The sequence below is a fragment of the Drosophila simulans genome, chromosome 3L (assembly GCF_016746395.2).
Source record: "Drosophila simulans strain w501 chromosome 3L, Prin_Dsim_3.1, whole genome shotgun sequence".
Classification (NCBI taxonomy): domain Eukaryota; kingdom Metazoa; phylum Arthropoda; class Insecta; order Diptera; family Drosophilidae; genus Drosophila; species Drosophila simulans.
In genome coordinates this window covers 1698908-1723432 of record NC_052522.2, presented here as the reverse complement: position 1 = coordinate 1723432, position 24525 = coordinate 1698908, and the positions used below count along the sequence as shown (strand labels likewise).

The following is a 24525-nucleotide window of genomic DNA, read 5'->3' as shown; positions in this document are numbered from 1 at the left end:
ACTCTTTTTCTTAGAGAAACTCGGATATAGAGTATCCAGATAAGCAAGAAATTGAACCAGCTATGTGACCCCCCTATTTTATCACAGCATTTTTAATGTATACTATTAAATTATAGTTATAAATATATTTATTGTCAGCAAGCATGCCAGGTCTCTTCAATGGTATTCACACTTAGCAAGCCATCTCTTCGAACCTTTTTAGTTCGTTTCTCTTCGCTGTTGGCTTTATGCTGAGCACGACTTCTTCCCCGCTCCAACGCCTTGGCCTCTTGGATGACTTGGCGGAGAGTGGCATGTGGCTGGGCCGGTGGATCGGGTTCGGCATGAGCGGCTCCACAGAGCTGCGACGGAGCTGATTATATGCGCATGAGACCGAAGACGGAGAGTCGAGTTCAGTTATTAGCGAGCTGGCTTCGAGGGCGGTGCTAAGAGTTTCGTGGTCGCTAAAGCGGAAAAACAACTCCAGATCGGGTAATGAAATGAAACATGGTGCGGAGAGCCAGCGGTATGAACTCGATACGCTGGGCACGTTGACGGTTCCACATATGTACCCTATGTGCAGCTACTTACCAGGGAGCACAGTGAATGTACTTGTTTTTATGTCACCCGAGGGTTTCTCCGCTCGTGTGTGAGTGTGCCTGTGTGCTGCTTAAGTGGCTTCCCACTTCCTCTGCTGCGCATGCGCAGCCGCCAAGTGCTAAAATGGCCAGCAATCCATCTGGGAGCCCATCTCCGCCCCAAGTGATGTTTGTTCTCGGGTTCGCGGCCTGGTTTTTTTCCTCTACATTTCGATTTCGATTTCGTACCCGCGTTTTTTCGACTCGCCTCTAATCTCGTGATGAACGCCGAATTCCGGTTTGCCAGGGGCAAGCTGAGCAGCAAAATCCAATAAAAAGAAGAAAAATAAATATGCATAAGTTTGGGGGGAAAAGCCGGAAAGTGAAACCGCTCTGAGCTTGGTTTTCCTCCCATTCCTCAGTGCGCACTTCCTCTTTTCCAGCTCTCGCCACATTACCAACTCTTAAGTGCCTATTCATGCCGATCGTTATCAGACCCGAGATATCAAGGCTAACTTGTTTCGCTTCGGAAAAGATAATAAAATACGCTCTGGAACTGCGGCAGCATGATTCACGGTTCTGGCCGATGCACCAAAATTCGCTGGCCAGCTTCTTAAGGGCACACCGGCGAAAGTTGAGAATCAGGTTGGACTACCCACTCGAATATGGCTCGAACTGGAGGGAACAAAGAGGATTCTTTGATTACATTCGTCTTGATTTCGATTTCTGAAGTAAACGATCTGTGTGACTCACTGTGCATAGTTCTTTCATATCTTTTTTCATATATAACGAACTTCAAAGATTCGTTTAGCAAAACAAATGGTGCAGTGTAGTTTGTTTAGCCTCTAGAATACAAATCTATTATTATTATAAACCCAAACAACTAACGATTAGTTTGAGCCACAAAAGGTGAACGAATACCTGTAAATAATAAACTGCAGCTACCTTCTAGACCCAGACATTGACTTTGGAATGCCTGGCTTTTCCGACTACATGGGTCGCTTCTTGTGCCTTTCACTTTTTCTCGTTCAATTAAGACGCCAATTGAGCTGAATTGAAATTATAAATTGTCACAACAAAGTTGCACGCAAAGCACTTAACTCGATTCTTCATTCTCCATTCTGGATTCTCGATTCCAGAAAACCAAGCCGCAACAGATGACGCTGAGGGGCGGACTTAGTGGGGAAGCACCGCAGCTGTGGCTGCTCCTCCTCCTGGCCAGCACTGCGGGCAGCTTGTGGGCTTCGGTGGCCGCCAGGACAGGTGAGTCTTACGCTCGGCTTAACCACAAAGGGGTGGCTCACCGCTGATTGTCCTTCGTTTTCAATTCGCAGGACCCCTGCACGACAAGGTGGTGGTTTGCTACGTTTCCACATGGGCTGTTTACCGGCCGGAGCAGGGCGCCTATGCCATCGAAAACTTCGACCCCAACCTGTGCACCCATGTGGTGTACGCCTTCGCGGGCCTGGACATCACCCAGGCAGCCATCAAGTCGCTGGGTGAGTTTCCGGTTCGATTTATGGACATATGCAAATTGAAAACATTGGTGTTTGCAGATCCCTGGCAGGACCTAAAGGAGGAGTACGGCAAGGGTGGCTACGAGAAAATGACGGGTCTGAAGCGCAGCCATCCGCATCTGAAGGTCAGCCTGGCCATCGGCGGCTGGAACGAGGGATCGGCCAACTACTCCACCCTGGTGGCCAACAATCTGCTTCGCGGCAGGTTCGTCAAGCAGGTGTCCAGTTTCATACGCAAGTACAACTTCGACGGGCTGGATCTGGACTGGGAGTACCCCACACAGCGAAAGGGCAAGCCCGCGGATCGCGAGAACTTCGTACTGCTGACCAAGGAGCTGCGCGAGGAGTTCGACGAGCACGGCCTGCTGCTGACCTCCGCCATCGGGGCCTCCAAGAAGGTCATCGACGAGGCCTACGATGTGCGACAGATCTCGCGCTACCTGGACTACCTGCACATCATGTGCTACGACTATCACGGCAGCTGGGACCGCCGAGTGGGCTACAATGCTCCGCTCACGGCGCCCGCGGATGATCCGCTCAGTGTGGTGAGTGCACCTGGCTACGAATTCCTGGAATAAATGACCGATACCCTAGATTACGTAACTTAAAGAGAAGCATCATTAACTCTTTTCGTATACTTTTACAGAAATTCTCCATAGACTACCTGCTGAAGCTGGGCGCCCCGCCGGAGAAGCTGGTGATGGGCCTGCCCTTCTACGGACGCACCTTCAAGACGTTGGCCAGTGGATTCCTGAACGACGTCAGCGAAGGCGTAGGCTTCAAGGGACCCTACACGCGGGAGGACGGCTTCCTGGGCTACAACGAGATCTGCCAAACACTGAGTAACCAGACCTCCGGATGGACGAGGGAGTGGGATCCGCAAACCAGCCAGGTGCTGGCCAAGTCCGAGCGGAACATCTTCACCCAGGAGATCAACGTGGTGACCTACGACAGCTCACGCTCCATCGCCAACAAGGTGTTGTTCGCCATGTCCAAGCGGCTGGCGGGAGTGATGGTGTGGTCCGTGGACACGGACGACTTCCTGGGCAACTGCAAGCTGGACGAGGACACGTACGAGGACTTCCAGAAGGTGATTGCGGCGCCCAAGAGATCGAGCCAGAACTATCCCCTCCTGCGGACCATCAACGAGGCCACCATGCTGGCCGTGGACGAGCTGGCTGTGCCGGAGCCGCAGCCGGATGACTCCGAGAACGAGATCCCGCACGGCAGCATTGCGGATCGCAAGAATGCCGGCGCTTCTGTGGTCAGTCTGGGCCTCGGAGTCACCGCTGTCTTCATGCTCCTGCACCGGATGGCCCAGTGAGGGATTGAGGGACTGCTCCGGTAGCCATAGTCTTAGAAACACATCACCTTGTTCACGTAGTCATTAAAGTCCAAATTTTATTTTTAAGATAAAACCTGGTTTTCCTTCGATCCTTGGGGAGCATAACGCTTTGAGTAAGAATATATCATTAAAGGTATATATAGCTTCCATCGTAATTTTTAGTTACCCTTTGGTTAGCCCGCAAAAAAGGAACCCGAAGTTTTTGTTAAAATGTTTTGGTTATACTTGGTGTACTCTTTAATAAATTTAACTGGCGCTCTAACATTTAACTAACTAGTCATATATTTGTATGTGTATATGGGTGTGTGTATACGCAACTATGTAAATACGCAGGTAAATGTAACATAATTTGTATATAATATCCATAGATTATCATTGCTACAAGTTGTCAACATTCAATTCAATGCTACCATATGTGATAAGTAATATATGTACTAGGTAAACTATGCAAAGGATACGCGTAAAGTAGTTAAAGCAAGGTGTGCAGCCCCGAGGACCTTCGATAGTTGGGAGATAGGACATACATATAATAGAATAGAGTTCCGTTCTTGGATGGCAAACATTACAAGTGCGACGATTCTAAACCAAAGGTGGTTCTACAGGCAGTGATGGGAGGTGTCCAGCGCTGTCCTGGATGTACAAATGATGCTTGTTCATATGATATAGAAGAAGTCGGATCTGGAGAGTCCCACCACTGCTCCCCGAGCAGATCCACAGAGAATATCCTTAGAGAATATGAGGGGGGTGAAACCACTGCTAGACGAATACCTCCTGGTCGTCGGGGCCTCACAAGCGACCCCCATCCGAAGACCAGTCGGATCGCTCAGCTCCGCTGCCGTAGATCTCCAACTGCTCCCGCGACCGCGTCTTGGACTTGGCCTTGTGCTTGGCCTGCTGCGATCGCTGCAGCTGGTAGGGATTGCCCCGGTCGTTGATCACTTCGTAGTGTGAGTCGCCGCCGCCGGACGAGGATCCCCCCACCCCGGCGATCAGCAGCTCGTGGATGTTCTTTGTGGAGCGGCGATGCGCCTCCAGGCACTGCGACTCCGAGGAGTAGGGGAACGAGGCCACGAAGCTGGGCGACTGCTGACCCGTCGGTGGATCGCTGGCGAAGTTCGCCGGCGGCGGCAACGGCAGATTGCCACCGCAGGGCGTGGAGGGCGAGAGGTCGGTGAATTCGGTCTTGGCCTCCGACTCCACGGAGCACATGCTCTGGCGGGAGATCTCCTTCTGCAGCTGTTGCGCCTGCTGCTGCTGCTCCTTCAGCGTGGGCATGTTCAGGTTGGAGCTCTCGTAGTCGTCCTCCCGCCTCGCTTGCGGAATGGGCAGGCGACTCCGAACGGAGTGCTCCCTGCCGCGACCGAAACGCTGGGCCAGGTAGTCCTCGTTGGCGTTGCTCTGCCCGCTACTGTGGCTGCAATTACTGTGCTGGTGCTGGTGATGATGGTGGTGCCCCTGGTGGCGCTGGGCGTTGTCATAGTAGCTGTCGTTCTTCACAGACATGTTGCAGCAACTACTCACGTCGGCGAAGTACACCTCTGACTCGGCCGGATCCGTTCCCACCGCCTGGTCCTTGGCTATGGCTCCGTTCGAGTCCTGGTAGCCACTGTTCTCCACCCCGGCCGTCTGGGGCTGAGCCTGCTGGGGATTAGCCTGGCCGGTCGGCTGCTGTTGCTCCTGTTTGGCGAACAACTGCTGGACATTGGGTCGCTGCTGGCCAGGATTACTCTGCGGACCGATGCTCTTGGCACCAGTGCCCGCCTCCAAACGTTTCTTCAGCTTCCGCGTGGGCAGCGTGTTGGAGCAGCGTTCCCTCTCCCGGGGATTTCCGCCATCACTGTCAGACGGCGTGTTCTCGTACTCGGCCTTTGATTTGTAGGCGGAGGAGCGAGTGGCGGCCACTAGGGTATTTACGTTACCGGCGCTGCTGAGACCATCCATTCGCTCCAAGGTGGCGGACTGCACCTGAAGCCGCTGCAGCTGCATCTGCTGCAATTGCTGCTGCTGCTGGGGATGCGTGTGTTGCAGGGTCGGATGCATCTGCTCCTGGGTCAGAGTGACGGCGACAGTGCCCTGATTCCCCACCAGACACGCAGTGGGCTGAAGATATTGGTAGTAGCCACGTCTGGCTGGACTGTTGGGATCGCTGTAGGGCGGCGGCGGTCCCCAAACTCCGTAGGGCAGGGCATTTGGCGGGGGCATTCCACTATAGGCCGCCACCACGGGCTCCTCGATCAGCATCTGGTTACCATCTCCCTGGACTGCCGTAGACGAACTAAATCCGTACTGTGAATCCGGACTGGCAGCGGCTTGACGAAATCGACGACCGGCGTCAGGAGTGGTACGTTGCCAGGGCATCCGAGGCCAGCTCCATCCGCTGCTGCTGCGTCCTGCTCCTCCTGCCCGTTCCCCGCTCCTGCAGGTGCCCACCGCATCCTCGCCGCCTGGATTTGGCGAGTAGAAGTTACCCGGCGGCTGGGCGGCCCAGAACCGCTGCTCTCCGCCTCCTCCTCCTGCGGCTGCTGCTGCAGCGGCCACCGTGGCCTCGTCCCACGGATAGGTGGCCTGCAGAGGCAGTGTAAGCTGCCTGTGGGCGTGGCATTGCTCGCAGCACCTGCAATTCAACATCCTGCCTGGACCCAAGGTCGGAGGAGGAGCCTGACTGGCGTACAGGGATCTGCAGCGCAGCTCCAGCTGCTCCCAGTACATTTTCTTGCGTTCGTGACTGAGGAGCTGGTACACCAACATGCAGCTGAAGACAGCGATGAGCACTCCGGCCACGGACAGGCCGAAGATAGCTCTCAGGCAGGAGTACAGGGATCCATGGACAACGCCGCAGTCCGAGAGGGAGTCGAACACAAGGCGCACTCCTTCTGAAAAAGAATGGAGCTTAGGGATTAGTCGTAAGGACTGAGGGATGTGTGGGACAACTCACCCTTATCCACTCGGTCCACCTGGGATTCGATGAGGTCCGAGTAGCAGGTGCACGTCCGCGTCTTTTGAGCATACTCGCATTCCCTCAACGCCTGCAGGCGACTCATGTGGAGCACAGTGGTGGTCACTGTGACCAGAGCGCAGGTTAAGGCGGACACCAGGCCACAGGCTCCGGACAGCTTTATCTGTAGGGAATTCATAATCATAGAATTAATAAAGCTTCACACAGCGGTATGGAAATATCTCCCTACCAGGTAGCTATAGCGATTCCGACGCCTGGCCAGGCTCATGATGCAGATTCCGGTGAGGATGAGAAGGGTGGCGGGCACAAATGTGGGCACCGTTTCGAAGTTGCCCACCGTGATGGTGTAGGAGTGGAGCAGGAAGTAGACGCCCAAGAAGAGCACGCCCAGCAGGCAGCTGAATCCGCCGCAGATGAGGCACCAGACCACGTACTTCTTGATCCCCGCGCCATGGCGATGGGCTGCAAGTAAGGAGTAGAAAATCAATCAAATTGCAGTGGCCACAGGGGGCAGTACAATCCCAACCAGAGCCGCGATGATGGGCATCCACGTTCCCCGAGGAGGGGGGAGGACCTGGAACCCAGGAGCAGGGCGGGGGCATGCTGTACTGCACGAACTGCATCACCGGATAGCCGTGCATGGTGACTGGATATGCGGATAGTTTTGGTTCGCTCGGTCAGTTGAAGGTGGCCACCAATTGGCTAAGCTGCAATCTAAGAGCACATCCTGGCCAGAAGCCGCCGAATAGCTGGGAAATTCCGGAACACGTTTTCCTTGCTTTTCACTCTTTCTTCTTTTTTTCTCCGCAGCGAAACAGAAAAATATCTACACAGCCGTGGAAGCTGGCTGAGATGCGGCTGTGGGATGAGGTGCCTCCTCAGGCAGCTGCGCGGACTTAGACGACTGGAGTGGGGCACTTGGACGTGGACGGGTGCTGGTGCTGGTGCTGGATAGCGGATACTGGATACTGGAGAGCAGAAGCTGGGAGGTGGCGCCACAGTGTGCGTTGCAATTACAGGAACGGTGTCAACTGAAATCCTGACGGACACTAGCACAGCGCCAACCCCCCGAGCAAATATTTTGCACCAGCTCCAGCAGAACTGGAGAGCGCGAAGAGAGCAGCGTCCTCCGGCGCAGGCGCAGGACTTGCGGATGAGGAAGCCGCCACCAGGCGGAAGCTGTGCTCGCAACGGGTGGCAAATCAGTGACACGAAATCTGTGACCAGGCGGAAGGGTGATTCATCGCGTTGCGATGAGGAGGAAGCAAACCAGCAGCACTGATGGCAAATCAGTGGAAATACCAGGAGCGAATTAGGCACACCCTTTTATATCCTTATATTCAGTTACGGAACTTTCGTAAGAATATGAAGGTTGCTAAACTAATTAAACTGCATAGTAGACATACATATATAAAATTCTTTTGACATAAAGAATGGTGAAGAATTCTCCTGAAATAATCTTCATGTCGTTGATATTTGCCAATACTTCAGTAGAATGTAAGTGCAATTATTAGGCAAGACCTTATTCTGCAAGATCTTAAAGAGAAGAAAGAAGTTGTCCCTGCAGAACCTCAATGTAATAACTCACCTATGGAGCCATTGGCATTACTCCTGGGTCTGGGCGGTGGGCGTGGCGGTAGAGGAGGGCGATGATTATCGTCCAAAATCTGTGACTTGATCCCCGAACCAGGAGATCCAACTGTCCCAGTTCCAACTGCTCCGTCCAGCTCCGTGTCATGGTAGATGTCGTTGCAGCTGTCACTCGTGGGCTGTGTCTTCGGCGGAAGTTGTCCTGCTCCTCCGCCGGATCGTGGTTTCTTCTTTTTGATCATGGTGCTGTTGTTGTCGGACTCGCTGACCGTGATCTCGTCTGCTCCCAGCATGGCGTCCGCCAACAGGCTCCTCTTGTGCTGGGCCAGGGAGGAATTTCCTCCAGTGGCCGGGCAGGTGCACTCCAGATCGCAGTCGCAGCTGCCGGCTCCGGCTGACGAGTCCAGCTGGAGCTGCTCCTGCTGCTGATGTTGGTCCTCGTGCAGCGCTTGGTAAGAGTGATTTAGCAGGGACTGAGCGGACTGTGCTTTGAGCGGCGAACTCCTCGCCGGCTCCTGCTGACTGGGCGTCTGTTGGTGGACCAGCACGGCCACGGCCATCGAAGCATTCGGGCCGGGATTAGTGGGCTGCATGGGCGGTGGAGGTGCCCGGCCGCAGGAACAGGGACACTGGCAGGGCAGTTGGGGCTGGGGTGGCTGCTCCTGAAGTTGTTGCGGCTGGAAATGCGCCGGATATTGGATGTAATGATAGTGATGACCCATCAGTTGGCCAGGCGGAGCAGCTGCTTGCTCCCGGTCCCGCTCCCGACCAAGACTGGATTCCGAGGCGACACGTTGCAAGGATGCCGACGCATTTGTTGTTGTTGCTGCTGCTGCTGGTGGCAACTCCATGTTGTCCGAAAACCGGTTTGACCCTTTAGCTTCCACTTCCAACGATCACTTATGCTGCACACTCATTTTTCCACTGCCTTCTGCTTGCGGGTCTCACGCTTCTAAAACCGGGCTCCGATTAATTGGCCGAATTTATTGCCACTTCTGCACTATTTCGCCTGTATATATAAATATCGGATTAACATAAACAAGGCACCGCGGTCACACACTCGGAACACAAAGACGCCGTCGCGGGTTCGGACCTGGAGCGGATTCTCGGATGCGCAGAGAGCGGAGATCACGACAAGCGACGAACCACGCTCGCAGCTCAAACGCAACTGAGAGGCGGTTCTTCGATCGCGCTCACATCTTTTCGAACTTCGGAGATCGAACTTACACTGGCAGAAATTTTCGGAAGGGTTTGTGAGTGAAACCAAGTGGAGTAAAATCGGGGTAAGTTTGTTTTTTCTATTAATCCTTATCAAGGACTTTGAACTGAAGTTCTTCATGTACGAGTCTAATATTCAGTTCAAGCAATAATACATATAGTTTCATGGCGAGTACATACCGATTTTTTCCAGTGCATTGTTCGAAGTGGCTTGCAACCGACACCCACACATTCGAACGAACTCCAGTTCGGAGTTGCTACCTGTGTGTGCGTGTGTGTTGCGCGCGCTTCAACTTCAAACGGATTCCGGTTCTAGTTGTTGTTGTTGTGGTGGGCTGCACTGATTCAGAAAATTCTTCACAGACGAACAGGGAAAATCAATTTCGTTGTTGTTGCCAAAGGTGAGCGTTTGTTTTCGTTACCTTGCCTTACCTTACCTTTTTCCTGCTGAGCGACTACCTGGATAGCACTACCAAAGACAACAATGATTACGACCACTTGTTGTTGTTGTTGCTCGCAACCTGGCCGGGTGAGAATCCATTTTTATGAGCGAGTGCTTGAGTTGAGGTAATCGGTGGAGCCAATTTAAATGAGATCCCGGCTGAAGGAAGTACAGTGGATACTCGCTTACCTAGCTTGGCTTCCAAAGGGGCGTGGACTATGCATATTGCAGGAACACTGCTTCGATTTTATGGTTGATTGACCACTGCCCTTTAACCCTTTTCGAGGTTTTCCCAGAGATTTCCCCTATTCAAATTAGTTTCGCTTAGCAGGGGTCCACCACAGGTACTTCCAAACTCCATTGATATGTTTGGTGACCCCGATGTTACTAATACACAAGAAATATACATTTGAACTAAATTCATTCAGCTATTTTCAATTAAAGTCGTCTTAAAGATTATTTATAAATATAAACGATAGCATTTATTTCACAATCCGCAGTAAAAACGACTTAATTAGTCCATGGGTGGTTCCATCTATTTTAGTAACTTGATATCTATCTGCTTTCTTAGCGCGGACACACCCAAAAGTCTTAAGAACGTTAAGCACCAATAACAAACACACCCACCGGCTATTAATCAATCGATTACCGCAGTCATATTTAACTGATACCTGACATTTCCGCTCCATGATAACGAAACTGATAGTGGAACATACCCCACATCGTGTGAGATTGCACAAAGGGATACTCTAGGTAGGGGTACAAGTGCTATGATTCTTTCAAGTAGTAAGCTGTAGAATTCAATGAGTTTCTAGATAACATGCTAATGATTTACTAATGGTCCCACCTAAGCAACCAACTCTATATTTTTCTACATACAATTGCCCCAATAAATGGCCGCCTAATCAGCGATCTCGCAGATATTGCACAAAAGTTCCTGGTAATTCGCATTTAGACGCCAAGTTTCGATTCTTATTATTTTTGTTTATTGTTTAAGGGGCGTATAATCACTACAACATATACATACACATACGAGTACGGAACCTACTTAAATTAGAAATGTCGTTTGCACTTTGGCTATATACAATTCCGCTGATATGGGCGTGCGTGGCGCGCGGAAGTCCAGCCAACGTCAATGGAACTACGGCTAAGACGTACAGAATATGCAACGAAAACACGTTAAGATAGTCGGCTACAGGATACTTAAAGTAGTGCGGAGCTTAGTCCAGAGACAAGCAGCTATTTACAGGGTTTAAAGCACGTTCAACCACCCACTGTCCTTTGAGGACTATGTACAGAGTGTGTGTGTAGATCCAAACGAAATCCGGACAAATAGTTACTATCACAACCGAGAATCGATCCAAGTGTCAGGCAGCCGTCGTATTTACTGGCCACTCGCAGCGAGGGAATGCACCAGCATGGCGAAGCTGCTGATGAGGAAGATGCTCGCTGGCAGCGAGGACAGCATGCGGTAGTTCTCCTCCGTGTACTCCCGCGTCTTCTTCTGCTTGATGACCCATCCCAAACTGCGCTCCACAGCCCGCTTCCACTTGCCGTAACGCTCCTTGCGCTCTACATCTGTGGTGGTGGCCAGGAAGGTGTCGTAGTGCACGTTCTCGTAGTATCGCTTCTCGGGTTCGAACTGGCAGAGATTGACACCATCCGCCTGGGCGGCGCACATGGCTGCCCCGAAGGCCGTAGAGTCCATTAGCTGTGAGCGGAAGACGGGCATACCAATGGTGTCCGCCTGGAGTTGCATCAACAGGTTGTTTGTGGTGAGCTTGCCATCTGCATGTAGCTTGTTAATCTCGTAACCGCACTCCTGATGCATGCACTCCAGGATGTCGCGCGTCTGGAAGCAGATGCTCTCCAGTGCAGCTCTCACTATGTGATTCTTACGGGTAAACTGCGTGAGCCCAATGATGATGCCGCGAGCATTCTGCCGCCAGTAGGGTGCATATAGTCCTGTGAAGGCGGGCACAAAGTACACATCCCCCGATGTGGGCACCATCTCCGCATATTTCTCGGCATCTCTGGAGTCCGGCAGGATACGCACCTTGTTTTGCAGCCAGGAGAGCGCATGTCCGGCCACCGACACAGCTCCCTCAATGGCGTAGATCGTCGGTGCCTGGGGACCGAGTTTGTAAGCCACGGTGGTGAGCAGACCGTGCCTGGAAAAGACCGGCTTGTCCCCCGTATTGCAGAGCAGAAAGCAGCCGGATCGGTAGGTGTTCTTCGTCTGACCGGGCTTCACGCACATCTGGCCCAGAAGCGAGGCTTGCTGGTTGCCCATTATTCCACTCAGGGTCATCCCACGCAGCGGACTTCGCTCCGAAGTGATCTTGCCAAATACCTCCGAACAGCTGTGGATGGTGGGCAGCATCTCCTCTCTGATGCCGAACGTCTTGAGCAGAACAGGATCCCAGGCTTGCGTCTCAAGATTCATGAGCAGAGTGCGGGAGGCGTTCGTCACATCCGTGATGTGGAGAGCTCCTGGAGAGGAAGAATTCAATTCAGTTAAGTAGACTACAAATTTTGTAACCCTAAAGTTCTCTTACCGTTTGTCAAGTTCCAGACGATCCAGCTGTCGACTGTGCCCGCCTTGCAACGCCTTTCCCGGATGGCCTGCCGCACCTCGGGCACATTGTCCCGCAGCCAGCGGATCTTGAGGGCCGAGAAGTACGTGGAGATGGGCAGGCCCGTGCTGCTGCGGAAGTGGTTCGGATCCTGCACCTTGGCCACGATCTGCTCCACTGTGGTGCTGGTGCGGATGTCCTTCCACAGGAGCGCATTGTACAGCGGTTTGCCGGTGACCGCATCCCAGACGATTGTCGTCTCGCGCTGGTTGGTTATGCCCACGGTGACAATGTCGCTGGCGGAGAAACCCTGTTCGGGCAGCTGCTTGATGGCCTCCTCGGCGCACTTGTTGATCGAGGCCATCATCTCCAGCGGATCCTGCTCGTACCAGCCATCCTGGGGCGTGATCACGCTCAGCTCCACCCGGTGTGCGGCGATCTCCTTGAAGTCCGGCGTGGTGTAGATGGAGAAACCGATGGTCTTGGTGCCCTCATCGATGACACCGACCAGGCCGGTGTGCTGGATGAGCGACTGCTTGCGCAGCTCCTTGCTGCGGAACGGCACATCCGCACTGGAGTGGGGTAAGTTCTTGCCCTCGGTCATGCTGCCTGCAAGATAGGACGCAGATTAGATAAGCCAGTCGGTCTTAGGAAGTAATTGCATAATAATGGGAGGTACATATGTATCACTTAAATGGGTTGGCTTCTTTATAATATAATGAAATATGAACTAATGATAAAGAGCTATAGAAGCAGGCTTTACAATGTACCATAAACCTTTTATTCATTTTGGTAGGAACTCATTACATTATTTATTTATGTTTCAAATCAATTATTTTATTTATCAGTTGTCGAAGAGCGAACGTAACACTCAATATTTCAATACAATAACCATAAAATCATTCTACGAACGCAATCTAAGATAAAGTCGGAAGACTGGGAAGAACAACCACCTGCTCACATCTATAGTATGCCCACCACTCCCTGCAGTTCTATATTTGCCTTTCGCACTTCCATGTGGACCTGCCCAGCGATATGATCTGGAATGGACTTGTGTTCATACACGAGTACGGCCTGCTCGAGCACTTGTTTGGCCATTGTTGACTTTGTACCCGCCTGGGGGGCTGGATTCCCACTCTGAGTTGGTGGTCGAGCCCTCTTCCCACCACTCTCACACACAGAAATACTTGTTGGCGTCAACAGCTTATCGCAGCTGTGAGCGGAGCCCAGGAACGGAATAGAATACATAAATTATGGTAAGCCACTGGTTTCAACTACCGATTGCGATCCCTGCGACAAGGTCAAGTACTCGGAACGGAGATAAGAGCCTAATGACCGAGTGCACTGGGTGACTACATCCATTCGATTTAATTCGATTTGGCTTCATCGGCATTTACGTTCGGAAACTTTCCACAGTTTCCGCGCTTTCCGGATTCCTCTGGTAATCAGTTCAAATTAGTCGGCGACCCTGTTGAAAGTCGGCATGCCGCTCATTATTTTATATGCGCCTGTTTATGGCTGAGTACCTTTGTTAGGCACTGTTTACTGATAAGGCCCCATCGATACATGGCTCATAAACTGTATGTTACCAGAAATCGCAGATAAGATATGGAAAGCACTTTGTGGGCTGATCGACCAATATTTGCCTGCCCACTTGCTCGAACTCTCGAGCAAAGCCGCAAAGCGAAAGCCCTCAAAGAATTAAAGGGGATAATTTACGATGGCTTCTATTACAAGTGATAGTTTGCGATAACTGCGATTACCAATAACCAACTACGATAACTGCGATGAACGATATTTGATGAGTATTTTGACATTGCACACTCGTCCCCTCACTTTTTGTATTCGATTGTTGTTTATGGCTGCTGATAACACTTGTTTAAATATTTTCAAATCCCACAGAGGCGACAGTTCGCGGCGAAAGAGAGGCAGCAAATCGATCGAAAGAGCAGGACAGAGCGCGACGAGCAAAACACAACCGACCACGTCGAGCGCCAAAATGTATCTGAACGTCGGAAATCAAACGATTCGAAGGCGCGGCAGCGCAGTGAAATACCAGCACATAGAGCTTTCATAGAGCTGGTAAATGGTCGAGTTTGGTGAGTGGACGGGGTGAGTGCGACTAGGTAAATCTACCGACCAAATGGCACCGGCAGTAGCACCAATTGCCGATAGCTGATAAGACAAGCCGGCAAACCGCTGCGATGTCTGGCTCGGCGGGTGGACTAGGGGTCCATTGGACGGAGGTGGAGCTGGTGGATTGCGGGTGTTGCTCGGACGCTGCCTTAGACGCTTCGCGGTGCAATAAACTGCCAACTGGTTGCGACAGCCTTGGCATTTAAAAACACGCATTTGCATTCGCCCCAGACGGATATCGGCCAGCACAGTGGGTCAAGCGTATAGGAAAGGCAGTTAATGTCTGATTCCAATCCTGCAATTGTAGTGCCAGAAAAGTAGCCCACCTTCAGTCACCAAAAAGTCACATAAATCAAGAAGATTGTAGGCATAAAGAAGCTCCAACACATAAATCTGAAAATAGCGCCGAATATTTTGAAAATTTCGAGAACACGAAAATGCCTTACTCGAATTCGCACTATCAAGAGTGGAAAACTACAAATTTGTCTGGTTATAATCTCAAGAAATTTCGAAAAAGATAGTGCTAACCTAGACGTAAAATACCTTATAGACTATCATGTGCGAAGGTAATGATCATGGAAATAAAACCTCTAACCACTGTAAAAAACTGAGATTCTCACGGATTTTGTATGGTATTAGTGGGGATTGTATATATATCAGTTTTACTCCCATTTCCCCACAATTATGTGCACGTACGCAACAATGTCCCATTTCACGGGCGGAAATTATTCCACCAAAATTATCCCACACATAAATTCTTCAGCTTTTCAAAGACAATTCGTATACGCAATCTCTCTCACGTGTGGGCGTCCATTCAGCTCATACTTATAGGCTGGTCTATTTAAAGATACAACAAATATTGAAAATATTCCATTGAGGGGCAGCCAAATAAAACAAACGCTGCTTCTGCGACATTTTCAAGAGCAGGCCAACAAAACGAAATAGAGCCAAATGCAAATGATGGCATTTAAATATTTGCACCCATTAAGCGAAAAGGGGGAGTGTGTTCGTTATATAAACGAAGTTAATGAAATCGTTTTGGTCAACTAAGGCGACTGCGTTAAAGCCAAATGTCGCTGTGAAAACATATATGCATGTGATGAGAGGTTGGCCCACAAACGAGAGCCATTTGGCCTTTAGTAGGGAAATAATGGCTTGATTGGGGTATAGAAACACAAGGGAGTGGTTTAAGTACCCGAAATAAGAATAATAATCAGTCCATTCGGTTCGAGTACTAACAATCCAAGTTGCAGATAGAGTTTTTCATAAAATTCAAACTCATGTTAGCATGAGTAGGGTAGGGTATTCACAATTCGACTTGATCACTGCGCAGCTTTGTATTTCCTTGATGTGCAACTTTTGTTTACGCTTATTACGCTACATACTATATGCACAATGTGGGAGTGTGTGCATTGGTAGAACCCATTAAAGTCATCGTACAAATCGTATTATTATTGGCCTGTAATTTCAGTCACCGTTTCAGAATTCCACTTGAAGTAAATAAATCGTCATTTGGATTTCTCTTTATGCGCTGCCTTGTGCCTTGTGTTGCAAATTGTGTAATTCGAGTGCGGGCAGTGCGATAAATGATTACATCGGGGGTGCAAAGGTTCACTCAACTTTTGCACCTACATGCATAAATTAAATTACGCATACGACCTGTGGACTATGAATAGCTCGCTTATCCCGGCGATATCGTATCGTACGACTTGATTTCCCACCCAAAACGATTGCTGAAATATTTGCGGCCGCTGATAAAGCGTGTTTCTGTTGCGATTGCATTTAATTGCTGGGTGTGCGATGTTTTTGATAAGCCGGCTGACAAATGCAGCGCAAAAGGGGGCAGATGCGGGTTATTGAACATGAAATGAATTTCGCAGTCAGACCAGGTCAAAGGTCACTCGGTTAGCAAGCTCCTCAGGCGCCGGGCGTTGTTTAATCTTCTAGTTGCATTCATTATAATGTGCAACAATAATAGCGCGTTCTTGATAAAGGAACTTAAGAGATTTTCCTGCGGTACAGGAAAATGGTTCTTATACTTGACTACAGAATGGAAGCTATAATTACTTTATAGATAGATTCTTTGACTTGCAGATAGATTTCTACATAGAAAAACCGAGAAGAACAGCTTGGATTGCTTTCAGTTAGATTCACCTTGCAATGAGCGATGCAAATATTTTTCGTCGGCCACACCTATGTAAATATGTAATATTCTTAGCACTTGCCCGCAATTAGTTACGTAAATGTGCACTGCACTGCCAGCAGCAATATTTAGAAAATAAGCTGCACTATCTGCTTCCGTATTTGCGATCTAGCTGCGTCGAAAGTTGGCTATTGAATGAGAATATCCATCGGAGTGAAGGGCACACACGGCGTATACACATTGCACGACGATCGGAGGGGCGGAGAGCAGACGTGGCCAACTCACGTGGTTTGCAATCAATTTTCCGACTAGACGTCGGCTGTTGTCTACGCCTACGTCATCGGCGGACAAGCCCCTCGCAAGCTGCATTCCGATTGGTCCAACGCCCCATGACGTCACGGAGTGCAAAAGCACAACAAAGCTACGTAATCGTGGCTAAAGCGCACTTAACTTAACCACTGGACACTGTGGTTTAGGCTTTAATTAATAAATTAGCTTGCTTAGTAATTAACACTTCACTCTACGAGCTTTAATTAACAGCTTATTGGGTAATAAATGGAAAATAAGGAAACACGTGCCGGCAAAGTGAGAAGACTTACCCACATTAGCACTGCCCCAACTTTAGTTCCAGTCGACTTGGTCGCGAACGCTTTGACTAGGCATCCGACATTGAGTCAGAGCTCTTTATTTGCTGCATAAACAACATTTTTTGGACTTTTTTGCGGTTTTATCACTTTGCGACCGCAGACGAGCCTCTTTTTCTCCAATTCAACGAAGCACTAAAAAATACCAGTTGCTCCGGCGCTGCCAGACTGCACGATTTTGTTCGTGGTCACTTGTCCAGCTATCGGACGTGTGTAATCGATTGACTTGGCGCCAAGTTCAAACACTAACGGCTTGTATAGTTAGATTTAAAATGAGTGTTACTCAAAGGGAATAAGGTATAATTATGCATGAAATAAATGTCGCAGGCGTCAGTGATTCACATACAAATAAATAAATAATTTTATGTAAATTCATGCGAACTTTCAGTCACACAAACGATTTCCTACACCATATCAGCCCATAAAAGCAAAATGTGTTTTGGATTTATCAGTAGCCAAGGTCTTCGAATTGCTGAATAAAGTAAATAGAGCATAGATAACCATTGCGCGTAGTACACGGTGAGAAACGAGGCAGGAGTTCCGAAATTGTTATCCCTGATCTTGAAGGGCTGTAGTAGTGACACAAGCTATCAAAATAGGAGATGATTGAGTGGACTTCCTTATCACTGCGCGGCCTATGCGGATATAGAACAAAATGCCTCGATTCATTGGCGAAATACTTCAGTTGCTATCAGCGACATTCAGATGTTTGAAGTTTAACGAATTTTGTTTTGAGTTTCGTGCTTTTTATTGGAGCTCCGAATCGATCGGCTATGACTATGCCTATCTCCCGGTTTCCGATAAGTGGCGACTATCAACGGGCAGATTAAGTTCCACCTTTATCAGGCCACCGACGAGTGAGTCCAAGCGGTATCCCGCCGCCAGTCGCCATGGACAGTCGAGCGGCAGCGGAACCCATTCCCGATGTGAGCCCGAGTCCATTTCCGAATCCGGGTGCGGTCAACCGAACCCTCGAGGAGCGCCTGGGTTTGGACCTAGTCCAAGCCTACGACTGGGACTGGTGGGGAACCCTGGTCCAGAGCGGCGAGTCCCTCCTGCTGATCCTGTCCACCTTGTGGTGCATACTGCTCGCGCGGGTGGTGTGCCAAAAGCTGCGTCTTCATGGCTCTGCCGACCTCTGCTTTGCCATGGAGTTCATCCTGGTCATCCTGCCCTGCATTCTGCTCGTATCCGTGGCCGTGGACTACAGTGGCTACATAGGACTGATAATGCTCGGGGCCACCTTGTGGTTTCTGCGCACGAGCAGGGCTCTGGAACGGGCTCGCACCCGCGCTCAGTTCGACTTGGGTGGCAACAGACCCATGTGCTTGTCCATCCTGCGTGCGCTCACCCACTTGATCACCGCCGTCTGCATTCTGGCCATCGACTTTGGGAGTTTCTATAGGCCATACCGCAAGAGCAGGCAGTTCGGAGCCAAGCTCATGGACACCGGCATCGGTCTGTTTGTCTTCACCATGGCCATGGTGTCGCGGAGGACTCGTCACTGGTCTGATCTCCGCCGGAGTGTGCTCTACTCCGCCCTGCCGCTTATCCTACTGGGGTTGGCGCGCACGGTGTCCATTTTGACTCTGGGTTACGGGCAGGATGCCCATGAATACGGCCAGCATCTGAATGCCTTTTTCACCCTGGGCTTCACCAAGTTCCTGGGCGCTCTGGTCAGCATTCTGGCCCGCAAGGATCTCCATTTGCTGCCATTGGGATTCGGTACTAGACCATGGATCTTCGTCCAAGCTTCGTATTAAACAGTTGCTCTTGCAGGTCTGTTGGTGATCCACCAGTTTGGCCTGAGTGTCCTTGGCATCTCCGACTATGTGATGAACGAGGATGTGGAGCGCTCCAGCTTCCTCAATGCAAATCGCGAAGGTCTGGTCTCCTTGCCAGGATTCGTTGGCCTGTTCCTGCTGTCCATTTACATCAACCGCTGGATGGTGGCGAAGAGTCAGCTGAGCTACGCCGAGTTTGTCAGGAAGCTGAGGCGTCTCTTCTACCTGGTGCTTATCCTGTGGACCTCGTTCGTCATCAGTGCCTACGAAATTGGTATCTCCCGGGTGACCTGCAATCTGGGCTATGTCATATGGATGCTGGCCATCGGGAGCACCACTTTGTGTGCCAGTTTTGGAGCCATAGACTTTGCGATCAACAGCGTTATGCCGTGGGATCCGAATCCTTCGGAGGATCAGGAGAAGGGTCTTCTATCGGGGGATGCTGTGGTCAAGAAAAGGGGCGGATCCGTTGTTCCGTTCACGATTAGCCAGGCTCTGAACAAAAATGGATTGACATTCTTCCTGGTGGCCAACGTTCTGACCGGCATGGTGAACATCTTTCTCAGGCCAGAGGATCGCACTCACTGCGAGTCCGTCATCATTCTGCTGGTCTACATGTTTCTGGCCACCAAGCTGGCCCACGAATTGCTGAAGAGGGGTATTCGACTAGCCTGATATCCCCCGCGTGCCCTGTGATTTAACTGAATTTAATGTAGAAGTAACTATTAGAAACACCATTTATGTAGGGAATTTTGCAATTAGGAAATTATTGCAGTCCACTTCAGTTTGATTTTATCTTTATGATGTAATTCCTACTTATTTGCTTGATAATGCTGTGTAACTAGACCTGCAATTAGAAAGGCTTTCATATCGATTAGGGGTCATAATGGGTAGTTTTTATTTCATGTGGAGAACATTATCAGTTGTCATAAACTACAAGCGATCGCATTTAAGAAGCTTAACTGTTTGTATTTTAAGTAAACATAGTCTGTTCCTTTGACATAATTAAACATTATAATCTTCTTGCTGGAATTTCAACTTTTTAAATGTGCCGCCCTCGATAACACACACAGGTGCATCGATAGCAACAGGTGGCAGCAGGTGCCTCACTGCCACTTGCCACCAATACCAATTGAACCACCTTTTGGACCCAAAACTGGCTTGGGTTTTGGCCAGCTGACAAACCGAAGTTGGGATCACCATGGAAACCAACTAGTTTTGCTGCCACAGCAAATGCGGAAAAACGTTGAAGATAACTGAAAGCATCCAAGTGCACTTGCAACTCCAAGATGTTCGTTTACCTCAGCAAAAAGGTAGGCTTCACTTAAGGTAACTACACTTGGTCTACAAGGTCTCTCCTCCAGATTGCCATACCCAACAATGTGAAGCTCAACTGCATCGCCTGGAACAAGGAGGAGGGCTACATCGCAGTGGCCGGGACGGATGGGCTGCTCAAGGTCCTGAAACTGGACCAGGGTGAGTGCCACGATCAGTGATGGAAAGAACCTGGCTAGGTCTTCACAGGTCATCACTACCTTGTGCTTAATCGAACGAGTTTAATCTCAATTGCCCAGAACTCATTGAAGTTTACTATTTCCAAATATCAATATAAAGATAAAGAAAGTTTACTATTTCCGATTTAATCATTACTTTATGCCCATCTCTAGCCACTCCCAATGGCCAGAGCAAAGGCGGGCTGGCCGCCGTTTCCAATCTGTCGATGAACCAGACCCTGGATGGCCACAAGGAGTCGGTGCGGGTGGTCACCTGGAACGATGCGCAGCAGAAGCTCACCTCCTCGGACACGGACGGGGTGATCATGGTGTGGATGCTGTACAAGGGATCCTGGTACGAGGAGATGACCAACGACAGGAAGAAGTCCACGGTGGCCAGCATGAGCTGGACGTCGGACGGATCGCGGATCTGCATCGTCTACGAGGATGGGGCGATTATAGTGGGCTCAGTGGATGGCAACCGCATCTTCGGCAAGGAACTCAAGGGCACCCATCTGACCGGCGTGCAGTGGAGTCCGGACAATCGGCTCATCCTCTTTGCCTTGGCCAACGGGGAGTGTCATCTGTACGATAACCAAGGCAACTTTGCTGTAAGTTAGTGCTTGATTATCCTTCATATTTACCCACTTTGATTATGTACTCCAGATGAAGCTGCACATCCAGTGCGTGAACGTAAGTGGCGGCTCCTCCTCCAGGGGTCACCGCATAGCCAGCATCTGCTGGTTCAGTGGCAGGGTCGTCCAGAGCCGAAAGCGTCCAGTTCTGGCCATTTGCTATGAGAACGGAAGGGTGCAGATCATGAGGAATGAAAATGACGACGGTAGGAGGTGATGCAAGTTGTAGGTACTCTTAACTAACCCACTTGGCCTTAGCTCCCGCAATCTTTGACACTGGCATGCGCAATGTGGACGCCAAGTGGAACCATGACGGCACTGTGCTGGCCATTTGTGGCACCACCATGGACGCGGTGAGTCCGACATCGCAGCGCGACTCCAACCAGGTGTGCTTCTACTCGCCGCTGGGCAAGATCTACCGCACTCTGAAGGTGCCTGGCACCGACATCACCTCGCTCAGCTGGGAGGGCAAATCGCTACGCATCGCCATGGCCGTGGACTCGTTCATCTACTTCGCCAACATCCGACCGGACTACATCTGGTGTTACTTCGAGAAGACCGTGGTGTTCCTGAACAGCGGCAGTGCAACCAGGGACTCGCCCATGAGCGTGATCACCTTCTGGAACACCGTCTCCAATCAGAGTTTCCTCAAGGAGGTGGAGCCCACCTTGTGCCTGGCATCCAGCAGCGAGCATTGCGTCCTGGGCGTCGAGTGTGTCAGCAGCAACATCAAGGAGATTGCGCTGAGCACCCTGGAGAACCGCAGTAATCCTGCGGACGACAGGGTCTACCAGTTGCTCCTCTGCAATTCTATTGGCACCACCGTGGATTGTGAGTAGATCCACGGGTTGATGTTCCGGACTAATCCCAGTTATTTTAGCCAAGTACACGGATATTAGACCCTGCTTTGTGGGCATCAACTCGAGCTATGTGGCCATAGCGTCCCAGGAGGAGATTCTAATCTGGCACTACCACACACCCAAGGTGGGCACTTTGAGACATCAACCTGGTTACCCATTGACTCACCCCCATTGATCTCCTTTCAGAGTGCCTCCACCCTGCACAACGTGAAGGCGCGCAAGGAGAAGCGGTTCCACATCGACGACACGCCCACAGGAGTGGAGATGGCCAAGGACCTGATGTTGAGCAGTAGCAGTGGCGATGGTCACTCCACGCAGCGGGGAATCAGTGATCCCATCTGTGCCCTGGCACTCTCCGAGAAGCTGCTCCTTGTGGCCAGGGAATCGGGCGCTATCAACGAGTACAGCATAGCCAACGTGGCTCTGAGGAACCGCCACCTGATGAACTCCAAGGTCTACAAGATGGCTATCAACTGCAATTCCACGTGGGTAGTCCACCATACGCCCTTGATACTAGTAATATTTATACTCCTCACTTAGACGAGCTGCTATAATCGACCACATGGGCGTGATGACCCTGCTCGACCTGGACGACAACAGGGAGACCCAATTGAACTTCAGTCGGGTGGAGCGCAAGGACGTTTGGGCCGTGAGCTGGGCCAAGGACAACCCACTGCTGCTGGCTCTGATGGAGAAAACGCGCATGTACATCTTCCGGGGCAATGATCCTGAGGAGCCCGTGTCTTGCTCCGGGTACATTTGCACCTTCGAGGACTTGGAGATCACCAGTGTCCTGCTGGACGACATCATCAGCGTGGGTGAGCTGCAGAATTCTTCGCATGTCATCCAGCTGAGGGTAAAGTCCCTGCGCGATACCGACGATCTTCTGGAGCACGTGGGACTGGAGGATGCCAAGCAGTTCATTGAGGACAACCCGCATCCGAGGCTCTGGCGACTGCTGGCGGAGTCTGCGTTGAAGAAACTGGAGCTGGAGACGGCGGAGAACGCCTTTGTGCGCTGTGCCCACTACCCGGGCATCAAGTTGGTCAAGAGACTGCGCACCATACACTCCAAGGAGCTGCAGAGGGCGGAGATATCAGCCTTCTACGGCGAGTTCGAGGAGGCGGAGAAGCTCTACCTAGACGCAGATCGTCGCGATCTGGCCATAGATCTGCGCATGACCCTTTGCGATTGGTTCCGCGTGGTGCAGCTGTACAGAATGGGAGGATCGGGCGTGTCCGACCAGCAGATGGAGATCGCTTGGCGGGAAATTGGCCACCACTTCGCCAACCTGCGTTCCTGGGAGAGTGCCAGGGAGTACTACGAGAAGTCTCACTACCTGGAGGGCTACATGGAGGCTCTGTACCACTTGGAGCAGTTCGACGACTTGGAAAAGTGCGTGGAACGGCTACCGGAGAAGAGCCCGCTGCTACCGAAGCTAGCCGAGATGCTGGCCTCCGTGGGCATGTGCTCCGAGGCGGTTCAAGCCCATCTTCGATTCGGCGACCAGAAGGCAGCCGTTGCCACCTGCGTGAATCTTCGGCAGTGGGGCGAGGCTGTGGAGCTGGCCCAGAGGTTCCAACTGCCGCAGGTCCAAACGCTCATAGCCAAGCACGCGGCTCAGTTGCTCCAGGAAGGACGCCTCAAGGAAGCCATCGAGATGCAGAGGAATGCAGGACGCCATCTAGACGCAGCTCGCTTGCTTTCTCAAATGGCTGAACGGGAGCAAGAGAAGCGAGCCCCGCTGCTGAGAATCAAGAAGCTGTACGTGCTGGCTGCTCTGCTGGCCGAGGAACACCTCAAGGCTGTGGCCACGACGGAGATCGACTACGCCAGCGGCAGGAACACCCTACTGGACTCCATTGCCCTGGAGGATGCGGCCGCCATCGAGAGGCTGTGGCACTGCGCCGAGGCCTACCACTTCATGCTCCTGGCCCAGAGGCAGCTCCGCTTCGGGATCGTCCACAGTGCGGTGGTCACTGCGGTGAGGTTGCGCGACTACGAGGACGTCCTGCCTCCGGAACACATCTACAGCCTGTTGGCTCTGGCAAGCTGTGCGGATCGGGCCTTCGGCACCTGCTCCAAGGCTTTCATGAAGTTGGAGCAACAGGCTCATCTTCCCGAGGCCACCCTTCAACGGTACGAGGAGTTGGCGGCGGGGATCTTCGCCAAGTACGATCCGGAGGATACCACTGGCGAGAAGGTGGATTGCTATTCCTGCGGAGTGCCAGTGCCTGATAGGTAAGTAAAGGGTCGTGGTCAGAAGTGGGATTATAATGATGATACTCATGGATTACCGATCCTTTCAGCTCGCCCTCCTGCCCCGAGTGCAATGCTCGCTTCCCTGCGTGCATCTCCTCCGGGAAACCCATCACACAGCCGACGAACAACATCTGGATCTGCACCACCTGCCACCACTGCGCAGCTCCCACCGAGATCTCCAGGCACCGAGCTTGCCCACTGTGCCACAGTTTGATCGTGTCCATGACGGTGGAGATCTGAACTGAGCGGGGACTAGAGTTTAATTACTCCAGCTGTTTTTCTGCTTATCCCAGTTGGTACAGGCTTATCTCCTTCGCAAATAAATAATTTAGTTTTAAGGTAGAATTCAAATTTATTTTCAAGTGAA

At 51.2% G+C, this 24525-nt stretch overlaps 5 protein-coding genes and 1 long non-coding RNA gene across 14 annotated transcripts; 3 read left to right on the top strand and 3 right to left on the bottom strand.

The window, feature by feature from the left end:
* Positions 1–110: 110 nt before the first annotated feature.
* On the bottom strand, positions 111–1697 carry LOC120284819. 4 transcript variants are annotated; one of them, XR_005544078.1, is made up of 3 exons: positions 1479–1697; positions 1016–1402; positions 111–871 (listed from the first exon to the last, which is right to left on the bottom strand). It is a non-coding gene; the product is annotated as an uncharacterized LOC120284819 (long non-coding RNA). The 4 variants fall into 4 exon arrangements; XR_005544077.1 differs by having other exon boundaries at positions 111–1253; positions 1311–1402; XR_005544076.1 differs by having other exon boundaries at positions 111–1232; positions 1311–1402.
* Positions 330–3688, top strand: LOC6736401 (probable chitinase 2). Its single transcript, XM_039294192.2, has 5 exons — positions 330–471; positions 1697–1820; positions 1892–2056; positions 2114–2619; positions 2721–3688. The coding sequence occupies exons 2-5, from the start codon at positions 1715–1717 to the stop codon at positions 3396–3398; spliced, it is 1455 nt and encodes a 484-aa protein (XP_039150126.1). The 5' UTR covers positions 330–471; positions 1697–1714; the 3' UTR covers positions 3399–3688.
* Positions 3619–9165, bottom strand: LOC6736400. 4 transcript variants are annotated; one of them, XM_039294184.2, is made up of 4 exons: positions 7964–9165; positions 6605–6837; positions 6355–6538; positions 3619–6292 (listed from the first exon to the last, which is right to left on the bottom strand). In XM_039294184.2, the coding sequence occupies exons 1-4, from the start codon at positions 8814–8816 to the stop codon at positions 4206–4208; spliced, it is 3357 nt and encodes a 1118-aa protein (XP_039150118.1). In that variant the 5' UTR covers positions 8817–9165; the 3' UTR covers positions 3619–4205. The 4 variants fall into 4 exon arrangements, with proteins under 4 accessions (XP_039150118.1, XP_039150119.1, XP_039150121.1 ...); XM_039294185.2 differs by having other exon boundaries at positions 3619–6289; XM_039294187.2 differs by lacking the exon at positions 7964–9165 and adding an exon at positions 6902–7455 and having other exon boundaries at positions 3619–6289.
* Positions 9166–10588: 1423 nt separating this feature from the next.
* On the bottom strand, positions 10589–17271 carry LOC6736399 (glycerol kinase). Of its 3 annotated transcripts, none has more exons than XM_016170643.3 (3): positions 17080–17271; positions 12184–12810; positions 10589–12118 (listed from the first exon to the last, which is right to left on the bottom strand). In XM_016170643.3, exons 2-3 carry the CDS (start codon positions 12803–12805, stop codon positions 11010–11012), a joined length of 1731 nt encoding a protein of 576 aa, XP_016029902.1. In that variant the 5' UTR covers positions 12806–12810; positions 17080–17271; the 3' UTR covers positions 10589–11009. The 3 variants fall into 3 exon arrangements, with proteins under 3 accessions (XP_016029902.1, XP_016029905.1, XP_016029904.1); XM_016170646.3 differs by lacking the exon at positions 17080–17271 and adding an exon at positions 16563–16678; XM_016170645.3 differs by lacking the exon at positions 17080–17271 and adding an exon at positions 14038–14226.
* A 542-nt stretch (positions 17272–17813) lies between these two features.
* On the top strand, positions 17814–19687 carry LOC6739603 (uncharacterized protein At4g17910). Its single transcript, XM_002076463.4, has 2 exons — positions 17814–18849; positions 18904–19687. Exons 1-2 carry the CDS (start codon positions 18015–18017, stop codon positions 19581–19583), a joined length of 1515 nt encoding a protein of 504 aa, XP_002076499.2. The 5' UTR covers positions 17814–18014; the 3' UTR covers positions 19584–19687.
* Positions 19688–20002: 315 nt separating this feature from the next.
* LOC6736397 (WD repeat-containing protein 35) lies at positions 20003–24509 on the top strand. Its single transcript, XM_016170457.3, has 9 exons — positions 20003–20221; positions 20273–20384; positions 20576–21012; positions 21068–21242; positions 21295–21867; positions 21917–22020; positions 22083–22381; positions 22437–24137; positions 24206–24509. The coding sequence occupies exons 1-9, from the start codon at positions 20198–20200 to the stop codon at positions 24396–24398; spliced, it is 3618 nt and encodes a 1205-aa protein (XP_016029901.1). The 5' UTR covers positions 20003–20197; the 3' UTR covers positions 24399–24509.
* Positions 24510–24525: the final 16 nt, after the last annotated feature.

Coding starts and splice junctions, on each gene's coding strand:
- LOC6736401 (XM_039294192.2), top strand. CDS start 1,715: ATGACGCTGAGGGGCGGACTTAGTGGGGAAGCACCGCAGCTGTGGCTG. Junction 1,821..1,891: donor TTCGGTGGCCGCCAGGACAG/GTGAGTCTTACG, acceptor TTCAATTCGCAG/GACCCCTGCACGACAAGGTG. Junction 2,620..2,720: donor CGGATGATCCGCTCAGTGTG/GTGAGTGCACCT, acceptor ATACTTTTACAG/AAATTCTCCATAGACTACCT.
- LOC6736400 (XM_039294184.2), bottom strand. CDS start 8,816: ATGGAGTTGCCACCAGCAGCAGCAGCAACAACAACAAATGCGTCGGCA. Junction 6,838..7,963: donor TAATGCCAATGGCTCCATAG/GTGAGTTATTAC, acceptor CCTTACTTGCAG/CCCATCGCCATGGCGCGGGG. Junction 6,539..6,604: donor GGAATCGCTATAGCTACCTG/GTAGGGAGATAT, acceptor AATTCCCTACAG/ATAAAGCTGTCCGGAGCCTG.
- LOC6736399 (XM_016170643.3), bottom strand. CDS start 12,805: ATGACCGAGGGCAAGAACTTACCCCACTCCAGTGCGGATGTGCCGTTC. Junction 12,119..12,183: donor CGTCTGGAACTTGACAAACG/GTAAGAGAACTT, acceptor CTTCCTCTCCAG/GAGCTCTCCACATCACGGAT.
- LOC6739603 (XM_002076463.4), top strand. CDS start 18,015: ATGGACAGTCGAGCGGCAGCGGAACCCATTCCCGATGTGAGCCCGAGT. Junction 18,850..18,903: donor TTTGCTGCCATTGGGATTCG/GTACTAGACCAT, acceptor TTGCTCTTGCAG/GTCTGTTGGTGATCCACCAG.
- LOC6736397 (XM_016170457.3), top strand. CDS start 20,198: ATGTTCGTTTACCTCAGCAAAAAG. Junction 20,385..20,575: donor GGTCCTGAAACTGGACCAGG/GTGAGTGCCACG, acceptor GCCCATCTCTAG/CCACTCCCAATGGCCAGAGC. Junction 24,138..24,205: donor GGAGTGCCAGTGCCTGATAG/GTAAGTAAAGGG, acceptor CGATCCTTTCAG/CTCGCCCTCCTGCCCCGAGT.